Source organism: Chanos chanos, chromosome 10 (genome assembly GCF_902362185.1).
Source record: "Chanos chanos chromosome 10, fChaCha1.1, whole genome shotgun sequence".
Classification (NCBI taxonomy): domain Eukaryota; kingdom Metazoa; phylum Chordata; class Actinopteri; order Gonorynchiformes; family Chanidae; genus Chanos; species Chanos chanos.
In genome coordinates this window covers 14,306,138-14,329,693 of record NC_044504.1, presented here as the reverse complement: position 1 = coordinate 14,329,693, position 23,556 = coordinate 14,306,138, and the positions used below count along the sequence as shown (strand labels likewise).

Here is a 23,556-nt window from a genome sequence, read left to right as displayed (position 1 = left end):
CAATAAGCGGACGACAGTTTCCTCGGTGATCACAGTTTCGGGTAGGCACATGTGCCTCATGTTTGGGTTTAACGAGCTAGTGATGACGTCAAAGATATGCAGAAGTGAGTTTTGCAATAGAATTTCGGGGCGCCGATGTGGCTCGTGCACAATAGACGCGCGCGCACGCTGCAACTGGTCTCAAATGAACAAATCGTATTGAAAAGGCAACCCTCCATGTCTTGCCGTGCAGGTGAGCGCAGCTCGTTGTCTGGACATCACATATCAGCAGGTTCTTTTTAAAGTTATGCTTTACTTATGGTACCAGGCAAACTTATTTTTGTCAAGTCGAGGTAATCTAAGGAATCGCAGAAAGTGGATCTACCGAACTGTTCTTTGAATTCGTGATACGGCCAGTGAAAAAGATATAGATGATAGCAATATAGCTCATATAATTGCAGATAGACCGACTTTTTGCAGCGCTTCTCCATTGCAGAATACACATAGAGGAGGTCTTTGACTGGCCCCGGAGAAGCTTTGATAAACATTTAAAGCAATGACTGAGGAAGCGAATCACTGATGCAGCACTCGTTACCAAAAGAAATAATTTATGGTCAGAGGACGGCTATTTTCCTTTGTGATGAAGTGGACAACAATAACAAGAGCTTTCGCGGAATAAATTTAGTGCCTGCTCATCTTGTGGTGCCAACTGGCACAAGGAAAAAACTACAGAACCTGCAAGACCACAGATTCACTCTTTAATACGGCGTTTAACTCATAGAGATCTTGACCGAAGTGGAACAGGTATAAACGGCATCGACAAGAATATTTTCTCCTCACAACATGTTGACCAGGGCTTTGTATTTATTCATTTGGTCTGCGGCATTTCTCATCGAACTGCAGTGCGCTTCGCAAAAGACCCTAGACGGACTCACTTTGCCTACATCCGTTCTTGTCAATACCAGTGGCGATGTCAGCAACAAAAAAGACTCCAGACTCAAGCGAAAGACCCTGTCCGTGGATTTTGCCGTCCCCTCTCTGTTACGGTATTATATGGCCATGTTTATAAAACGACCACTTAATGGAGACTGTCTGACTTTTAAAGGATGTTACACCGTGCGCGCAAATTTACGAATGCACTGCATACCTCTGCAAAAAACTATTGCTAGTTTACTTGATACAAAGTTTGCCGCGATCGACAGCATTGAGGGGGAGAGGCAAAATGGATCCAGCACTGGACAGCTCCCATATCGACACAAGCGGCCGGTGTCCAAAGTTCTGAATCTAGGGTTGACTAAAGCCAGTCGTAAATCCAATCAAGTTGTAGTAGAAATTGGAGAGGATATGATAAAAATAGGATGCGGAGGATTAGCTGTTTACGAGGACGAACCTGTATTGTACTTGGAAATGGACCTAACGCGAATTTTGGAATGGTGGCTAGGCGCTGAAGGTGGCCGACTTAGGGTTCGACTCATGCCTGAGCGGAAAGCTCAGATTCCAGGAAAAGAGGACAAGTACTCCGCTGCCATCAGAGCTGCAGACGCCCGCCTCTTCCTTCACATCGCCTCAAGTGGTAAGACTCCACTCGCTCTTGTCAGATAATAACCCACTTTCCCACTGTCATAAGTGTATTCAACAAGTTTTAGGTATAGAAGATGTTCGGAACAAAGTTCTTAAATGTCTGGTTTGACGGCAGTTTACGTCCTACATTGCAGCCTAGTTTGGGAAAAAGAAAAAAAAAGAACAAGGCAACAACAACAACAAAACATTTTGGGTTCTTAGGCTTTTGGGGGGTAGCAGTGCTGTTACAGGTTAGGTTAAAATGCAAAACTATTTATTAAGAAGCAGTTATGGCTTCCGAAGAAACCGCTGTCAATGTCGTGCTCTTATTGTGCCACTGAAATAGGAATGCCTTAGTGCTAAACAGATGGACAACGAACTATTATTTGTTTATTTAGCAAATGTCCAACTGTTTGACGTTAGGTACAAGAACTCTGGAGTCATTCATAAGACCTACCCCAGCCACCAGTAACACTGAGATTGGGTATTAGAGCCTTTTTTCCCCCCCTTTTTTTTACAGCCCGGGTCTGTCAGTGAATGAATAAGCACAGTACTCTTGTCCAGTGTTAGATTTAAAGCATTTTTAAAACATCATATGTTCATTAATGTCTGTGGACACCAAACAATTTAAAACCTAAATTTGTTGAACTTATCTTTTGCATTGATACGAGAGCCCTGTTCTTTGGTTCAGAATTCAGCAGAGGTTTAAAAATGCCTTTGATTAAAAACAGTGCTTGCTTTGATAACACTTAACCTCAGCCATCTCAGTGTGCTTTCAGCATTGAGGCATGAAGCCCCATTTCTGGCTCACTCTGACACACATACATGTTTGTTTGATGGTGAAGATACTTTATTTATTTATTTATTTATTCTTCTCTCTGTAAAACTGGAACATGATGTTAAATACTTTGTGGAGGTTATCATTGTTAGCCCACTGCATGGCAATCAATGAATATAAGGAGATTAAACACAGTTATCACTGCCAGGCAGACAGATCTTAATATGACAGCATTGTGCATCGTTTCAAATACCACAACCGAGAAGACTTCACATGCACACCTGATCAATTAATTGGATAAAACAGAACTTCTTTTTCATGGCTGCTGAGTGCTGAGCAGCATTGTCTGCACTGCGTAACCCGTTATGTTTAGTTACACTTTCATGTCACTGTGTATTTCAGATCATCCATAGACTTCATGCTCAAATGCTGTATCCCCGACAGATGAACCAGATTTTGTTTACCAAGTGATGCATGCAGAGTCTGCTATAAAACATCTTCCCTTAGGCCTGAGGAACAGTTGTGTCTGGCAGTCAGTCATCAGTGTAAGATAGATTCAGACTTAGTGCTTGTGTTGCCTTTTACATAAAGCTTGCTTTTGAATGCTGAAGCAGCTTTTTGCTCTTTAAGGTATACAAAATCTAATATCGATGAACCATTCATTTGGCGTAAAAGTCCTATCTAAAATGATATAGAAATGAATCTTGTGAATTTTACATATATTTGAAGAGATGAAAACATTGCAAAATATTACACAATGTTAACGATGGCAAACTTTAACAATAGACAGATAAACAACAGATCAGACATTCATAAACAGTACTGACAGGAGAAGATGTTCAGAATGAGATCTCATGTACAAGAGAAGTGGGACCAACCCTTATTAGGCCTCCTCTTGCCTCTTACTCCTCCAATAGCTGCAAATACTGACTTTGGTTGTCCTCTTGGGTGCTTAGATATGCATGCTTAAGTCTAACCATTTACTGTGAAAGTATTTAAGTCTTTATCACTTCACCACTCTTTCCTTTGTCCTTGATCTAATCAGATGACTCAGGTAAAATGCCTTTGGGAAGACAGCTGAGACAATAGCCGGTGATGCTACCACATCTGTAAACATATGCACACATTCATTCATTCATTTTCTAAGCCACATATCCTAATTAGGATCCTATCCCAGCGCTCACTGGGCAAAATGCAGGGAAACAGCCTGGACAGGTCACCAGTCCACCACAAGACAGATGCACAAACACATTCACACCTAGGAAAAATTTAGTATCTCCAATTCACCTGACTTACATGTCTTTAGACTGTGAGAGGAAACCCATGCAGACATGGGGAGAACATGCAAACCACACAGAAAGGACCCTGGTCGCCCCCCCCCCCCCCGCCAAAAAAACCCAAAACAAAATAAAACAAAACACCAATAACAAAAATACAAAACAAAACAAAGAAATAAACAACCCCCCCCCCCAAAAAAAAAAAACAAAACAAAAAAAAACAGGAGACATAGACGATTAAGTCTAGGTTCAATTCAGTTCAGTTTAATGCTATCTGTATCATACTTTTGACAATAGACACTGTCAAAGAGTGGCTTCACGGGATCCCGAGCCTGTGGCACAGACAATATTATTTAAAAAAAAAAAAAGAAACACAAAAGTCACAGTGGCTGAGCTAAAGACTCTTTCTTTTCTAGAAATGGATAAATAACTCAGCTCAAAGCACTGCTGAGTTATATCTTATGTAATTGACTGGAACAGTTGTAAGTGGGCTAGATGTTGACCCCCTATGGACAGGCTCTTCTCAAACATGACTCTTCTCCCCATTCACAGTGTGTGAGAAGATCAATAACATGGTTGGAAAGATTAGTTTGTTTTGTTTCAAAAACTACACATGGCTTGTGGGCATTCCTCACATTTCAGTAACAACAGAGACACAATCCTGTGATTCTCACATTTAGAATGTCACTGTAACAGCACGCTGTGGCACAAAAATATGCCAAAATGCCAGTCTAATCTGAAAGATGTCCTGCATGTCTTGGCTGAAAGCATTTGGTTCCATTTGTTCTGTATGGGTTGTCTTGACTCTTGTTTATTGAACCTCCGGTATGGTTTTGGACTCGTGTCGTAGGATTTGTTTCAAAAGCATAAGCCTGTAATCTCTGTTCAAGGCTTTGAGAGGAATTCTGTCCTTTCAGAGAACAATGAAAAAAATGGGCAGTTTTTGTTGCCTGTGTTGCTTTCTTTTTCTTGGTGCCAGAATTCATTGAACACTAGAATCATAATTATATAGAATATTCTGATACAAACAGCAGATCAGAGAGCCAAATGGAATCCACAGAAGTAGAAGTCCATGGTAAGTGGTCATAAATCTTCTATAAGATGTCACATTTAAGGTTTCCTCTGAAAATTACAACCATGTTCCATATGAAAGCTATGCAGAAGAGCGTCAGTACCAGCGGCCTCAGAAAACATTATTTATTTATTTTTTTGTGAATATTGCTTACAAGGAGAACAGGGAACATACAAGTCTCAAAGAGCTGCACTTTGGGAAGGACTTTATGCCATCAGTATGGATTTAATGTTGACATAAGCTGTTGCCCCAGGTGGAGGTTTACAAAGCATCCTCAAGTGACATGTTGGTCTTTAGAAGAAGGTGGCTGCTGGCAATCTATTGACTCTTGACATTTAGAGCTTGTATCAATCAGGAGCTAATGTAGAAATCGATAGGGAGTCAAACAACTCCTAGGTTCATTATTTATGCATTTTAATAAGCAATGGAAAAGGAGAGTCACTGATTACAACTCATAATTCTGATTCATTTAGGACCCAGGAGCTCTCTGGCACAGCGATCAATACATTTCAGTGATTTTGATCAACTCAGTCCGCCCCCTCACCCACCCCCTTGTGATCAAATGTCAATCTTGCCTGAACTGATAGAGGTTTCACATGACAACTCTGCAAAGTCAATGAAATTCTTGTGAAAACCCAGATTCAGACTTAATTAGGTAAACGCAACAGATACCTTATTTCCTAACTCTCTGATGTCTCTTAATTATGATTCAAGGCAGAATGACCACAAAATTAGTTGACACTTGTTGCATACCTTGCACATTGTTCACAGCATTGTTCACGGTAATTTGACTCCTTCAGTCTAGGACTCAATACAAAAAAGAACACGTTCAGTAACCGTGTTTTTCTAATATGCACACATTACACTCTTTGTTTGGAAGAACCCAGAAAAGGCTGCTTGTGACATTTCCTGTGTTTGAAGCTCTGTATCGCTTCACTGACAGTGAGTGAACTGAGACCAAGTTTTTTTTTTTTCTTTTTTTTTCTTTTCTTTTCTTTTCTTTTCTTTTCTTTTTTTTTTTTTTAGCAATTTCACCAAAGTTTTTTTTTTGCCCCCAGGAAATGTGTTAAGCATGTATAAGAAATAGTCAGTTGTTATCTGTATATTATTATTATTATTATTATTATTATTATTATTATTATTATTATTATTATTATTATTATTATTGCAACATTATAGTATGGAGGAGCAGGAAGTGGTTATGAAGGTGTAGCTTTGGAGTTATGGGTATGGCTGGCTTAGGTATACATAGTCTTTTAACCAGCGATGAAGAATACATGACATCATTTTCTTAAAAGTTCTTTTTTTCCATTTCTTTAAATTTGTGGCATGACAATTTTACTTACCATATTTGCACACCATCATGACAGTATGTATTTTTTTCCAAACAGCATTTTAATCAGCTCAATTTATTGAACACTGATCAATCAACAAGCCAGATCACACAAGCCCACCAAACAATAGTAGTAGCAAAATTGGAATTGAGATAAACAAACAAAACAAAATAAACAAATGGAAAAAAAAAGTTACAGTAATTACAAAATCTTTGATTTTGAGTTAGTTTCAACTGCAGAGAATTCAAGGTGACTTTGCTATTGTTCTTCTGCTTTGTGGTTGATATTTTTTAATTCCCAATTGTTCCATCTATTCATGTTGCATGTATTTTCTCTTAAGTCATGGCTTTTGATTAATTGCTCTGTGCATATGATGCAAGGGCAGTATTGTTAAGCCTGAAATCTGACATGAGCAGGTACATGTCATCAGAGGAAATATGCACCAACCTCCTGTGTTTTCAGCTGTTCTATTTACTTCAAGGAATCCCCCATACTCCCTCCATCCTTTCCTCTCTCTGTGTGATATATATTTTTGCTATTATCTTTTCATGGTGTTATGTAGGTTTTAACTATATGTACAAAAGAGGGAGATGGTGATTTGCATATTTGATATGCATATGAAATGCAAGAAATGCCTTGCGATCAAACTAGCCACCTCTCTGAGTTAGAACAAGGTCAGTGTAGAAACTTCTATAGTGCCACTGGACCATACATGCAGCTACGTTAAACATTAATTTAAGTCTTAATTTGAAAGTCTTTATAAATTAATATTCTATGCTGTGCCTAATGTAGAAGGCATTTTGTTGCACTCTATCATACTCCTCAAAAGTGAAAATATTACAACAATTCATACAACTAAGGCACGAAATTACTGTACCACCATCTCAAAATGGACGAAGGTTAACAGCCCAATAAATGGAAAAATCACTCACTGACCAAAAACTACCAACCACTAAGCTCTTAACACTGCATTAAAACGTTTGGCTACTTGCCTAATGGCACTGAAGGCTTAATGATGGTTTGACTCACCCTTTGAATTGTGCTGGAATCCATTAATCAGTGTGAACGGGCAAGACCACGCTTTCCCTGTGATAGTGAGGGAGAAGTGAATATTTGTCTTTGCATTTTCTGAATCAGGCAGAACAGATAAGGAATTAATGCAGAGCTTAGAGCACCCCCCCCCCCAAAAAAAACCCCAAAAAATAAAACAAAACAAAACAAAAACCCCTCCTCAGCAAGATATCAGCATATACTTTTATGGAATGATATAAAGACCCAAGAGGGGAAAGAAGCCATAATACCAATCCTGTTAGATTATGGGCAACTTTTTATTGAGTTGCATATGAAGGTAATCATTCAGATTTGATGGCAGTAAATTGTTCATTTTGCATGCATTTTGCTTTTTAAAAGGCAATCAGTCTAAATAGCCATGTAAATGATGGGAAAGGCTGAAGGCTAAAGGATTTTGTATGATTTTCCTTGCTGCTTAGCCAATTTTCAGCTTCCTCAGATTTTGGGGCACTGTGCTTTCCTTCTTTTGACAAGCATGTGTTTGTAACAGCTGGTAAGTATGTGTGTGTGTGTGTGTGTGTGTGTGTGTGTGTGTGTATGAGTGTGTACACGAGGGCCATTGAAGTCTATTATGATATGAGGCATGCAAGGTGGTAGCAAGTCTCAAACTGACCCTGAAAACACTGAGTAAGCGCAACACTGGAGAAAAAAGCAAATGAAAAAACTCAAAGGATTGTGAGGAGTGTGAGTTGCAACAAAGAATAGTTTGTGACCAACTATACTCAGCTTAATTAATCAGCAGAGAAGACATATTTTGTTTTGTTTGTCCTCCACACAGTTGTTAACCTGTAAGCTCTGTCTGTGTAGTAGCAATTAAATTCACCCACATCTTTGAGTGTATTGTGAAATATTCATTCATCAGCATCAAAATGCCAACAATACCATCTGAAATATTCAACTTCACCCTTCTCAACCCCCTTTTGTGCTTTCAAGGCACCCACTTTGCCGTGATCTCTAAGAGGATTGTAGAAGGAGTGACTTCACATAGGAAAGGACAATGCAATCTCAACAGGATATGAGTCATCACGAAAAAAGAGGTGCTTTAGGGAAAAAGAGGAACAGTTTTACACTAATCCTACTACTACCGTCCACTGGGAACAGCTGCCCAGTCTTCTTTTTCAGTGTTGCTCTGTTGAACCCACCAGCCCTGGCAGAGATATGAAGTCTAAAGGAGGGCAAAGGGTGAGAGTCCACTGGCTGACAGTCATGGCCTGTGGAGGGAACATTTGGTTTATCTTTCCCTGCATGCTGCATGTCAAGTGCTTGCCAGTGTGCTCACTGATGTGGAGTTGCAGGGAAATGCTTCAAAGTTTGCGCTAAGACAGATGAGTGCGACTTCATACAGTGGCACTCCTGTCTTTTTCTATACTTCCATACCTTGTTTCCAAACTGAGCTTATCTTTTCAGGCAGGGCAGGTAGAGTGCACTGCCATAAGTTTTTGACAAAGTGAGAACTTTCCTCTCATCTTGAGTTTTTCTCTTTTGGTGAGGAAATGGGATATGGCAATAGCAAGGCTGCTGTTCTACACTTGAGAGCACAGATTACTCCAGCTGAAATTTGGTGGCATATAATTGAAGACTGTCAAAAAAGGGATGCGCTGCTTGCATGTGATGAAAGATGGGAAGAGAGAAAGGAAGAAAAAAAAATCAGTCGTCACATGTGCTTGTTCATTGGTTTGGCATTTGTTTTTTTCAAAACTCTCATTTTTGTTTGGAATTCTGTTGGAGATAAATGCACTCTGAGACAAATTGCTTTTTTTCCTCCCAGTTTACAGACTTTCAGTGTATTTCCTTTTTGGGCGGGGGATGGCGGGGTCAGGGTGGAGGTTGCTGCCCCGACCCCTTAGATTAAAGAAAACAGCATTAATGGTTCTAGAAAGCTTCAGTTTCAAATTTCAGTTTCAGTGTACCCTTACCTCTTGAATTATTTCATCACTGAAATTGTTCCACAAAAAAAAAAAAATAATACCTTGAAGATTTTCTTGGTTGAATACTACACAAGTCACCTTTTAACACAATCACCACTTAAGATGTCTGAATGTATTGTATGTAGGTTACTGTTTTGCATGATCTTTTAATGCGTATAAATTTTTGGTGAATATTTGTTCAGTGTCATGTACAACAAGTCTACACATTTGGGAATACAAAAGCCAAGCCACATGGTTTGGACATCACTTGTCTACATGAAACAGTTGGGGAATTGCATGACATAATATCAGTACAACTACACAGGTGTAAACAAACACTCTGTATTCCCATAAGAGCATACTGGGTTCCATTACAGTGACCTTAACGGATGGAGTATGGATGTGGTCTCTGCCTCTTAGCGTGAAGACCATTTGTGTTTTTCACTCTGGCCTGACCTTGTTTGTCATTTTGTGGTTGCGTGAATGAACAGAGCGATTTAAATAAGAAAGGAAGTCTATAAATGGATCTAGAAGATTGACAAGGCATGGAAAATTTTTCATGTAGTGGGCAACATTGTTGTTGATAGCTCTAGAGCTTTATGCTTATCGTTCAAAAAGAAAAAAAAAATGCTGATCCAAAATTCTGTAGAGATGAGTCTAGCATTAGCTATAGCTGTTGCTGACATCAGATTGGTGCAAAACAGGCAAACACAGCTTGGCTAGATGCCCTATCCTACCGAGGATGAGAATGTAAGTCTGTGAGCGTATTTCATTCCTAAAAAATAAACAAATAATGAAAACCCTATCATAACACACATAGATAAACATTTTTTTTTTTTTCACCCATCACATCTCTGCCTTATCAAAGGTAGATTCTTTGCTTGGTTTGTTGAAAGAGTAATATAAAAAAAGGCCAGGTCCTTGGTCTGGTTGCACATGAAGAAAATGATTAATCTGTTCCTTTCTAGAGATTCTCAGTTTTCTGGATACTTCCTTTTTGAACCACTGAACCAGGCCATATACATTATACCTGATATAAACATTCATGTATGTGCAGCTTGTAAGCAAAGACACATTTGTAAGCACCCTGTGTTTGAAATTGTCAGAGGCCAGTGTCATCTGCATAAGATTCTTTTTACCTTGACAATGTGTTGCCTAGCTTCTGATACTTTGACACATACTAAGATTACTCAGCTCACAGTTTGTCCATTTGGTAGTCTTACAATTTGACCTTTTATTTATTATAGTTTATTTTCCAGCTGATTTCTGATTAATGTGTGCCAAATGACATTACTTCAGCCAGCTTACAATAGATATCACCAAACTGCAAGCTAAAAGCTAATGAAATGTATCTTTTATTCACATTTGTAATTGCTTTGGAAACCCTAGCTTGGTGGCCTCAATTCTAGCCATTATTACCGGGGGAAAATTCAGTCACATTCTCATCCTCAGCTCGCATAATGCATGCTGACAGGATTTTACTGACAGTAGTTCACAAGGGTACACTCACTTTTTTGGTCAAATTAAGGATGTGCTATGACTCCATCCTTTGTACCATTGTTATGGTAAATGTTATCAGTACGGATAAAGTGAAGTATTTTTAAGGTATCTCTGAGGTGTGCCTAATGGCTGACCTATGCTAATGTAATATATTCAGATCTTTTAGCGTAGGCCTACCTCATTTTGACAAGTTGAAACATATCCTACTATTTGGTCTGTCACACTAAAGCCTCTGACATATATGCAAATTTGAGACAGAAATTATAGCAATCTGCACTTCTGTTCAGCCTGGAGGCCAAAGAAAGCATATGACAAACTATAAGTGATTGAATTTGCAGTATAGGGATTGATGGTGGACTTTGATGTTTTTCCAGGCTTTGGCTTAGTGAATACCATTCATGAGTCTGGTTCTTTCAGGCGGCAGAGGGAACTAATAGCCCCCAGTGTCAGAGCCTGGACCTTAGCCAGCTTTCTTTGGGTCCAATAACAATACTCCAAGGACATGAGAGAGAGAGAGAGAGAGAGAGTCCACTACTTGGCCAAGCCAAAGACATGAGCCTCAGCTGCAAATGAGGGCAGGGAATAGGGGTTAGAGGTTAGACAGCCACTCTGATCCTCCGATTTGCTGTCTCTAGAGATGGCATCATGACTCTCTGCTGGGGCCCTCACATGTAAGTGTGGACACAGACTTTCTTTCCATCATATCGCTCTGACTTTGACATATGACAGTTAACATTTTTCCCCTTCCACGAGAACATTTTTTCCCCCTATATAAAAACATGCTTTCTTATGGATCATATTTGTTATAGATATGCGGTGACCTGAGCTCAGATCCCTCAGATGTCACCTGAACAGCTTCAGCAAAAGTTGTTCTTCCTCATCTGAGCTTCTCCAGATAGTAACAGTACTGTTAAAAGTTTTAGGCCTTAGCTCAGTGTTCAGAACAGAAGGATGGTGGACTTTGAAGAATCCAGATGGAAACTATGGCCTGCATGGCCTCAGTAGAAAAGTGTGGCAGCTCTCAGTCTTTGCTGCTTTACTGTTTTAGTATTGAGCAGGGCTCAATCAGAGTCATGAAAAATGTCTGCCGCCCACTGGAGAGGCAATAAAAAAACAAACAAACCAACTGGAGAGGCAAAATTAATGGCCGTGGCCAGGCAAGGAGGCTACCTCTTGCTCTTACTCTGATTAAACAGGGACCATCAGAGGCGAAGAGGCCATTAGAGATTGATTGTATTGGCTTTATAGCCATTGCTAAAGAAAGACATGGCAGCAGCCATTTCCACCCCCTCAGTCTTTTATACTGGCTCCCTTGTCTGAGCGAAAGCATTCAGGCTGTTTACCAGACAATTCTGCCGGACAAAATGACTCAGCCCAATGAATCCTAGCCCTCAGTGTCAACAAGAATTGTTTGCCAGGATAAGTTGAGAAAGAGCTTTCAAAGCAAGTACTTAGAAAGTATTGGTTAGGACTCCCCTTCTACCGCGGTAGAGCAAATCCTCTCTCTGAGGACTGTACTGACAAAAGGGAGATGAAAATAGAATAATAGGTGTGGGAATGCAGAAACGAGGCTTAGAAAAAAACAGGGCACTCTTTCAGACAAACAATCCCACATCCCAAGGTTTATATTGTTCCTGTGCCTCTGAAGGATGATCAATCATGGTAAGAAGAAGAGAGTAGTGCATTTATATGAGAAGGTGGCCTCGTGTCTCACAGGATATGGCATAATGGGAATCTTAATACCACATTTAATCTTTCAGATGAGATACCACACTGAGATGAACAAAAGTTCTTCCAAATGGATTGCCACAAGGTTAAGTAACACAGGAAATTAGAAGGAAAGACATCATAAAGCGATGAAATAATATTGATTTATGTACTTGGAGGACTATGTCACCGTGATAAAGTCAATATCTGAGAATCATAAAGATATAATTGATCTTGCCCCCTCTTTAGATCTTGCCACAGATGAATCCACAAGTTGACAAATCCACCACAGAAACCAAGTACCAGTCCTTGGTCCACTTCTGTTTGGTGACCTCCCACTTCTGTTTCAATATGCTGACATGTATACCGATGTCACCGGAATGTAAACTCATCCAAAGACCCGAGAGTAAACAACAAATCAACAGACCAATGCCAGGTCCCAAATCTCTAATTGGCTATATTATCCATGCCTTTACCTTCAACACTGCACGTTTTTCAATAAGCAAGGACAAGTATTCCAACAACCAGGTTTTGACTGATTGGAATAGTCCTAAGAAACATAGCTGATTTTAAAATAACTATGTATCATTTTAGGCTCTTTCTCTCCTTCTGTTGTTAAGAGTTTCTCATTTTAAAAAGCATGTTAATAAAGCCATTAGCACTGTTAAATTTGAGCTGGTTAACTTAAGATTTCTAAGACCATTCTTATCAGTAGGGGCACCCCAAGAAAAAAACCAAAAAAAACCCCATAATCTTCTAAATTTTGAGAGCTCTGGATTATTCAAAGAATGCAAAATTGCACTGATTCTCCCTTCTGCCACTACCTCATTTCTAAACCACACAGAGGAAGCGAGCAGATCAACAAGAGTGCTTGTTAAGGGTGACTGTGTTGTACCTTTTAAAACCAGGAATTTTTTTTTTCAGAGCAACATGTCATTGGAATCCCTTATTTATAGAAATAAGGTATACTGGGAATCACAGAGCATTTAAGCAGGTAATCACAGTAATGATTAATCATTGTATTCACTAGATTATAAGAGTGTGCAGTAAATCCAATGTGGAGTGTTTGAAGCAAATAAATGATGTATCCATAAAATTATCTCATCTATTGTGCTATATCTAACAAACCCTTTTATTGTTTCAGATTGCACTCTTTTAGTGTTATCTAGCTTTCTGTTTACCATATATGTGTTGTTTTTTAGTGCCCAAGGACTTCAGATGAAAACAAGCTCTAGCTAACTCTGACACCTTGATATGAATGTGAAAATAGGCATGTTGATCATAATTCAAAATGAATGAACAATGAATGTTTTTTTTCTGTCTGGAAAAAAAAAAAAATTGAATATATGAGAAGCTTTTTTGGAAGGATATTTTGATGCCAGAGATGGGGATACTTTTTTTAAAGGGTACCTGTTATTCAATCTCAAGTACTACTGTGTCGTTATGAAGAAATAAATTACACAAACACATTGAAGTATTTTGTCTATCATATATTAGAAGAAAAGCATACATGAAATCACACATGGTCCCAGGGACATCTACTGTATCCTAATGAGTGTTGGTCAAACTTTTTGATCTTATGTAATTTCCTGTGTTCTTTGATTGGTTGAATGATGTAGCTATGGCAAGGTCGAATCAAATGGATAACATAAAAGTCTCATTACTTTTCACCAAAAGTGTCATCAGTTGAGGGTTGGACACCATACACAATCTTTGCTACTGGAAATGACAACAGCTGCTTTACTGGGATCTAGAATAGCTGTGTTCCCTGGAGACATATTTACCTCCTCAAACGTCATAGTGAAACCAACTGCAAATTTCAAAATGCTGTCTTATCTTGCACTCAGCCTCGGGACTAAAGCTGGGATACGCTGTCTACGCAGCTATGAGAGATTGTTGGAAGATTTGCACATTGATCCAGAGCCAAGCATTTCAGAGTCAAGGCTGATTTGAATAAATGGCAGGGTTTTGATCTGCAGACACCCATCAAGAGGGTCAATGTCTCCATGGGGAGGAGAACAGGGTCAACCCTCCAGAGAGCCATCTGCAGAGAAACGAGAAGATGATCGGCATGACGAATGAGAGAAGTGTGTGTGTGTGTATGTGTGTGTGTGGGTCTGTGAGATTGAGAAGGCATGAGAATAACAGTGGAACAAAAGAGAGAATAACAAAGGATGAGAGATTTTTATTTGGAAGAGAGGGAGAGAGTAGAGAGCCAGAGAAAGAGAGAGGCACAAACGGACACTTTGACTTGACACCAGAAGAGAATAAGCACACATCTATCTGCACATCAGAAAACAGAATGGAGAGGATGGAACTGCAAAACAGAGTGCAGTACTTCAAGCTTGTAAAACTTTCAGAAAAATCCGGTGGTGCTGCTGACGATGTTTATATGGATAAAAAAAGGGGAAAAATATTTATGTCACAATGTCATGAAAACCTTGTTTGAGAAACACTGGGATTTATACGCTGGTGACTTTTTATAGTGTTTGAAAAAACTGTCATAAAAAAAGTATCTAAGGTATCCTAGCATATTCTGCAAGATTTGTCTCCTTTTATTATTTCATTTTCTCTCTTTCTGTCTCTCTCTCTCTTTCATTCTTTCTTTCTTTCTTGTACAGTTGTTTTCTCTCTCTCCTCTCTTCCGCCAAAAGAATACCATTTTATATCAAAAGTCTTACATCAGAGAGCCACTGCTGAGCTGTAGTCATTTTGGTGTACCTCGGCTTTAAAATAGCACACAGAAAAACACTCTTGTCTTATCATTTTCCTTGCCATGTAAGACTGGGATCTTGGCACTAAAAAAGTCATAACCAAAATACTAATAATATGATCCCATTATTCATTATGTAAGACACCTCTGTAACCATGGTAACTTCTGTGTCAGAGTGTACTCTCCCACCGCACCCTTGCTGCCCTGACTATATTTAATAGTGTTGTTATGTAATTAAATTGTGAATACGTAAATATGAAGTTATCCAATGACTCTTCTCAGGTCCGATGTGCTATTCTCACTCAAACCACTTGTCACCTGGAACACGTCAAGATCTGCCATTGTATCATGAGTTTTGCCTTTTGGTAACAGAAGGACAGAAGGAAACAGTAACAGAAAGAAGAAAATAAAAATCAAATGAAAAACATCTTCTTCCACTCAACATCAAATATTAGCCCTATAAAGGCAATATAGAAGCAGTGGCAACTATCAGTAAATGTGTACTGTAAACATTTTAAAAGTTTTCTTGGAGAAACCTGCAATCATCAAGAAAGATAAAAAATTACTAACAAATTTAATTAAAAAAGATCTACATAATATTTACCATTCATTTAAGAAAATACCAGGCATATATGTTGCCTGTTTTAATGATAGTGAAAATCTAAAGCTCTAAAACTCAGAATTCAGATACAAGTAAAGCTAAATCAGTAATTACTGTCTGTAATAATGGGAGTAATAGTAATGTTAAACTAAACCATAACTGAAAACAAACTTTAAAAAAAAAAAGCTAAAAACGTTAAAACACAGAAGAAAAAAATTTTTCTCTACAATGATGCTAAGTAAACATTAACATCCATTATTTGACACTTAATGCAGAAAAGAAGAAAAGTAGTCTCTCTTCCATTGTTAGGATGAAGCTAACAGAAAGAAACAGAGCAATTATCCAGTGCTCTCTGATATACTCAACATCCATTTACAGCATCTTCAGTCTCCCGGGCACAGGTAATACTGTATGCTTGAGCTACTGGATCAACATGATAATGGCTTCTGCTCCTTCATAGATATAGATACTATATGCCTTTTTTTTTGCATACTGAACATTGTATGCATTATCTTTTGTCTCCTTTTGGCCCAGGAGACTACTAAAAACCCAGCAATCTGCCATCAAAATGTAGCTTTCAGTGAAGGCCTGAACTACTTCTCCACAGAGACTGAACCTGTGCTGTCATATAATATCCAGAACCAGCAATTAACAACTGCTATAGTCCTAAATGAATAGGCTATCACAGGGAGAACTCTCTTCATCACTGTTTTCTTATAAAGGTTATACCTGATACGTAAAATTAGAGATTGAATACCTGTTTTTACTGCATATTTATTGCCTGGAATAGGAATATGATGTTAGTGTTGTTCTCTTCACTGACTGCCTGCACCTCTGCATTTATCAGCCTTATCTAATGTGCTTAAAACTTCTGAGAAAATAACGGGACATTAATTGATAAATTACTGGAAATTCTCAAAAACTATTTAGTAGTGACACTGGGGAGCAATAGAGAAGAACAACGTGGAGGAAAAGGTTGATGACATGGTGATAAAAACTTTTACATTGGTGCTTCAGCGGTTTTTATTAACCATAATCAACAAGTAGCTGTAAAGCAAATAACTGTTGACAAGCTTAGGGGATATGAAGCTATAAAAGTCTCACCTCACATCTTACAAATTATACATCTTTATTCATCACAGTTTAGTATTGGAAACACTGCTTTTTTCTTAAGTGAGTCTCTTCACACTTTTTGTGTGTGTTTATTTTTATTTATTTATTTATTTTTTGTGTGTTTGACACAGAGTCTGGTCATATTAAAAAGAGAATGGTGTTACAGAGACAGCTGTGGCACATCCTTATCCTCTTTATTGTCAAGTTCTCAGAAAATAAATGTGATTTTGTGTCCCCAGGAGAACATTCATAATGCATTGCTACAGAGCCAGCCAATGCCCAATGCAAAGTTTCATGGGCATATCTTTTTGGAATGCATCTTCCCTGAGGGAGAGTTATACAAGTTTTTGATAGTTAAATGAGATTTTTCCAGGTAGTAATAAACGGATACCAATTTGTGAATCAACAACAAATGTCACAATGCAGCTCAAACAAGGTTAAAATGTTATAGGTTGCAGTTTTACTTTGTGAAGTGGCATTATCCAGCTTGAAACGTCCGTTTTTGTCACAGTCAGTGTTAGCTATTCCGGAATTGTCACCAACTTTGAGTAATCTGGAGAAACAGCATTGTTATTATTTCTTGAGTTTTGCTATAATAATGGCAATAATTAATGTTATAATTAAAGTTTCAAACAGCAATACCTATAAGAGAGCAAACATATGACAAAGCAAAATGCTGTTTTTTTTAATCTCTATGGTAACAGATCAAGGGGTTGAGGATTCAAGTGCATGCTCACACATACATGACCCTCCTGTTTTCATCCTCTCGGTCAGTTCTTAGTATGAATCATTTTGGGTGGGTTGTTCTTGACCATCCATGTTCATCCAAAGGTCAGGGAGCATCTTTTTCCCAACTGAACTGGCTTTCGTAATCTGAAGTGTCATGAATGCTTGACCTTGAACTAGAAAAAATAATCTCAGAAACATATGCAATGTCTCTATAAAGTTGTACAAACTTTAATGAGTTGGGATAACATAAAAAATATTTTCAGAAGTTTAAAATAAAATCATTCATTACCTCAACTTGTTGGACTCACTCTTGCCTTAGAGTAAACCATGATACTGAAAGTGAGTAAATTTATATTTTGCCATCACGAGTTGCTGAATTTATTTCTTGCCAAGATTGGTACTATTAAATGTTTGGTTGAAGTTGTAGGCCAAATCAACTGAACAGTGCTTTTTCTCATAAGGATGGTATATTGCTTTACTGTAGCAGGCACCTTAATTAGTTACTGGGGAAATGTGGTAACTGGTATTAAATGTGTTGAAGGAGGTGTGTTCTAACCTCTGTAATGTAAATCAGTATCTCCCCTTCACTCTCCAGCAACAATCTGGTGTGCTAGGTCAGATTTGCAATGATAACATCTCTATGAAAAGGGACTCCAATTAAAATTATTGTCAGCAAATAATAAGTGGCTTAATTATATGCAAACAGGTATTAAGACTATCAATTTTTCTTGATCATGGAGCTGAAGTTTTTTCAAAGTATGCCACCACTGGAAAAAAGTTTTTAAAAAAGATTTATTGACCTAAATTGGAATGACAAGGGAGGAAGAGAATGACAAGATTGCAGCAAATTGGACAATCCACTTTGGAATGGAAATTAATCTGCAGTACAGAATGTTTTATGTCTTATGTTTTAAGTCTTTTGCCCACAAACTGATGTTACTCAAAGAGACAAATGCTAAAAGTTAACTTACTATTTTAAATAACGTGACACTTCAAATTTTGTACAAGACCCAAGCAACAGATACACAAGAAAATCAAAATATAATATATTTTTCCTTTTTTTTTCTTTTTTAATCTGAAGTTCATTCAATTAGATTCCATCAGACAGTTTCTGATGATTGCCAATCACTCTTAATATCAGTAATCTGATTTTCCAACTTCCATGTCCTTCAACTTCCTGGATTAAGCCTAATGACAAATGTAGAGCACAATTTTAAGAGGGCCAATTCTTTTTTGAAGTTGGATGTTGATCACTGAGTGCTTAAACTGTAGAGCAAAACAAACAAGTGAGTCACTCCAGAAAACTAAGCAAAAGATATTCAACTGACCTACATACTCACTAAAGCAGGGACTTTTAGCTAAGCAACTGTCAGTAGGGCTTGATTGAAAAAAAATTCCCATTGATTCTTCCTCTCTGTTCTTCCTGTGCTCCTGCCCACCTAAATAAACATCAGTGAAGTGCTTAAACTCCCCATTGGCCCACTCCTCAATTTCCTTAATATCTGACAGCAGTCACAACTCTGAAGTCGTCTTTAGTTCTTAACACAACTGCAACAAGAGAAGTGCTTAAGTGTGGTAGAGCCTGGTGGGGACAGAGAGCAGCTGAAAAATGGAACATTATAGTGTATGTTCAAACAGAGAGAAGCACTAAAGTTTTTCTTAGATTAGCTTAGTAAAGTTTCTACTCGAGGTCATTAAACTGTTTGGCACTTGTTTCTGCTCTTCAAAAACTAAAACAACTAACATGTTTAATTAGCTTTGAATTATCAGGAAAAAAAAATCAATAAGGAAAAAAAAAAAAATTAAAAGCAAAACATTGCGAATTCAAGCAAAATGCTGTTTCATTTTTTTCTTTTTTTAAATAGTTCTAAACTATGATTCAAACAAAGCCTAAGAGACAACCAGAACAATTTTTAAAACATTCTTTAAGGCAGTTACTGTATTTTAAATGGGCTCTATACATCATCTAAGATAAATAAAATGATATCTGACATTCTGAACTCCACTGAAGACTTCTTCACAGCATTACTCTAATATCTCCATCAATCCAGTCACAGCTGACACTTGACTGACACCTGTGCCACTGAATCTTACCAGCTTGCACTAGGATTAGGACTTGTATCATTCTGGTGAGCAGAAATGCTTGCTGGCCCAATCACCTCATCACGAGTCAATGTTTCCAATGTGAAGTCCACTGGGAAACTTCTTCTGCCAGCCAGAGGCAGTTGGGTACAGCCACTGAGCTGCGTGGCTAATTAGCCCCTAGCCAGCCGGTGGCCAGATCCAGGGCTCTAATTGATCTCTGGCTTGTGAGCTGCTGGAAACCCCCCGAGACAGCATGGAACCAAAGGAAGAGAGAGGAGAGGGTCAGTACTGAAAACTATAAACAGGGCACATTTCTGTCTCATTCATTATTAATCTCCTTTGTTAAAAAAACAAGAAAGTAAACCTGGCAAGAAAACTGAAGCAATTAGCATATTTAACATTTTTGAAATTAATGGACTTCAAATGTCCTGCCTTCCAGATTGTTAATTTTTTCTGTACTTCCTTATCTTGTCTGTAACTATTAGACGTGAGATGATTTGTAAAACCAGAAGCCTCATTTGTCAGACTAACTTGTTCCCTTTGTATGAGCGTGTATGTGTGAGTGTGTGTATCAGGCTTGCTATTAGCCGGTAATTAGGTTACCAGATTTTTGCCTGGTAAAATGTATAAAAGAAAAAAAAAAAAGAAAAAAAAAAAAGATAAGTTAAAAACTTGCAGATCGAAATGTCCAGTAATAACGCTCATTCAAAACGCAGCTATAGCGAAGGCTACCCCTAAACAGGACATTTGTGTTTTGACAGTGAAGCAGCCTGGAGGAGGAGAGAGTGACATGGCTTATGTGCATTGTAAGCTGCATAGACACATTGGACAAGTTTGATTTCAAATCGGCAGCAGAGGACTTTGCTGCAATGAAAAGAAGAACAAAATAAAATGTTACCTGGTAGCTTATAGGCCACATTTGATGCCAATAAGGCCTAGCCTGTTTTTTAAACAAGTTACAAATGTTACAGGTTACAGATGTTTTGTAATAGCCTACATTTTAGCAGCTAATGTTGAGGTTTTGCTGAATGGTTACTGTCCGTTTTGCTTAATCGTTACTGTTCATTAAATAGTCAAACTGATTTGAGGTCGTTGTCATTCTTTCATCAGCCTAGGTGTACATTATATTTGCGTTTTTACCATATATGTTTATAATTCATATACACATATATAAGTCTATAGACTGTTATTAAAATGTGACCAGAAGTTTTCAAATTTGTCTGGTAAAATAAACTCTTTTCAGACACCAGACCGGCAAGAAGAAATCTCAGCGGAAACCCTGGTATGTGTGTGAATGTGTGTGTGTGTGTGTGTGGTGTTGGTCTTAGTGGTGAGGCCAGGTGGGTGCGTGGGTGGGGTGGGGGATTCTTTAAGGCTGTCATGCTAAGTGATCCTGGGACATTCTATACCAAGAAGCAAGAAGTTTCTCTCTTTCTCTCTCTCTCTTAGTGTGTGTGTGTGTGTGGGGTGTGTGTGTGTGTGTGTGTATATATATATATATATATATATATATATATATATATATATATATATATATATATATATATATATGTATATATATATATAAACACACACACACACATACACACACACAAATATAGATATATATGATACATGTTTGCCCATGAATGGCCCCTACTTCATTTCCCACGTGCAACCTCTGACACATATGAAGCCAATCAATCATTTTTTCGCAGTACAAACTGTGATATATTATCAAGTGTTGTAGTTTTTTTTTTTTTTAATTCTACTGGGAACTACACAGTTGCCTGCCTGCGAGTGACTGACAACTGATGAGCTAGACAGGGAGATAAACCCTGGGTGAGTCAACTACTCACCATAGCCAATTGTATTTCCAAGGATGCTCCACAAAAGTTGATGATGAAGGCCAGCTGGAACTGAGGTTGTTAATCCCTCTTACATATTGCACTCTGGCAGTACTGTAATCAGGTGCACCAGTCAGGAGCTTATGAAATAATCAATAATTTAAGTGAAATCAGTGCATTTCAGTTAAAATAATACATTTTTGATAATGTTAACTGACAACTTAAAAAAAAAAAAAAACAGAAAAACTGCAGGAAAAGATCTTGAAATATTCAGCTAAATCTAATTTACTTCATTAAATGGTTTATTATTTCACATAATTTATATATCTGGCAATTTCAGATAATACTGACCTTGATTGTACAACTTCACAGAGTTGAATTCTTTTTCTTATAATTTGAATTCAATTTCAATTCTACATCAGCATGTCTGGACTCATTGCAAACTACAGCTCAAATTCAACGGCTTGAAATAACTAGCAGATATCAATTTACATTAGAAGTGTCCTCAACTCTTGCATAATGTGCCTTTTTTGAAATGCCCTGGTAATATCCTTAGTTCGGTAATGTCCTCTAGCAGCTCTCTTTGTTTGACTGAAAAGAGCTGTCCATATGTAGGAGCAGCATTGTTGGGTGGATCAAAAGAGTATAATGCAACCTGCTTCAAGAAACATGCAAACACCTTTCTGACAACAACATCACACCTACTCTTAAAGTAGTGTAGCAGTGATTACGGTCAGTGAAGATGAAGGGGAAAGTGCAGACATGTACAAAATTCTTCCAAGCCGTCCTGTTTTCATCTTCATAAAGGAGAACATTTTTTTTCCCATTACCACATGTGTTACAGGCTGTTTTGATTAAAAAAATACATTCTCTATAATACTTATTTCCAGAGATATTGGGACCTCTGAAACATTTTTCATGTAACTTGAAAGATTTTTTTTTTTTTTTTAATTTGCATTGTGCTCTTTCAAAGTAGTATATTTCTCTTATAGATTGTCCTACTAATTATAGAAATATTTTGTCTACTGGCAGTATCAAAGGCTATGTAAAAACCACACAGATTCACATGATGTCCCTTTGATAATTTCGTGTCTAAAAAGCATATTTGCAGAGACATCACACCAAACTATGCAAGCTAAGACCAATTGTGGATAAAGTCAAATGGTGCCAGGGACCAAAAAACAACAACAACAACAACAACAACAAAACCTTCTACTTTGTGACGTGAATATACATTAAAAAAAGGTTTTATCAAGAAAGCTCTGGAGCAGAACTTCTTGTCCCTGGAGGATGAAGCTTTGCTGGCATTTTACCAGCAAAAAATTGGCAGAATTCTATATCACTGTTATTACCTGCTAGTGGGTGATATGCTTTTGTGTCTACAGACTGTAAATATTTTACTTTTACCTTCGTAAGTTAAAGAAAAGACTCGTCCTCCAGTCTAGTCCGCAGTTATTTTTCCACTCGCCTTCTTCTACTAGCGTCTGGCCCTACTCTTATATTATGCATTGTCATGAGTACTAGAAAGTGCTGGAGCTGCCCTTAAAAAAACTAATCAGTGAGTGCCTTCTCAATAACCTTGGAAATATCACTTAGCTTTAAGCTTGCATAGACAATAATTATCTTATTTCATTTACTGCTGCTTATCCTGGACCGGGTCGTGATGGTAGCAGGCTCAGGAAGGCAGCTCAGACATTCCTTTCCCTGGCCACATCCACCAGCTCCTCCTGGAGGATCCCAATGTGTTCCCAGGCCAGCTGAGATATATAATCCTCCCAGTGTGTTCTTGGTCTGCCCTGGGTTCTCCACCCTGTTGATCATGCTCGAAACACCTCCCCAAGGAGGCGCCCGGGAGGCATCCTGACTAGATGCCCGGACCACCTCAACTGTTTCCTTTCAATACGCAGAAGCAGTGGCTCTGCTCCGAGCTCCTCCCAGATGTCTGAGCTCCACACCCTATCCCTAAGGAGCACCCTGCCACCCTGTGGAGGAAACTCATTTCTGCCACTTGTATCCGTGATCTCATTCTTTCAGTCACTATCCAGAGCTCGTGACCATAGGTGAGTGTTGGAACAAAGACTGACTGGTAAATTGAGTGCTTTGCCTGCTGGCTGAACTCCCTCTTCACCATGATGGTCCAGGACAACGGCCGAATGACAGCCACTGCCGCCCTGATCCACCTGTTGATCTCCCACTCCATTTTACCCTCACTTGTGAACGAGAACCTGAGATACTTGAACTCCTCAATTTGAGGCAGTAACCCACTCCCACCTCGGAGGGGGCAAGCCACCTTTTTCCGGCATA

General features: G+C 38.4%; 1 protein-coding gene across 1 annotated transcript in view; it reads left to right on the top strand.

Annotated features, from left to right (window-relative positions):
* The first annotated feature begins 822 nt into the window (after positions 1–822).
* Positions 823–23,556, top strand: part of alk (ALK receptor tyrosine kinase) — a 252,098-nt gene continuing 229,364 nt past the window's right edge. The window contains exon 1 of the mRNA XM_030786739.1: positions 823–1,552. Coding sequence (XP_030642599.1) covers positions 823–1,552 — 730 coding nt within the window. The remainder of the gene's footprint in view (positions 1,553–23,556) is intronic.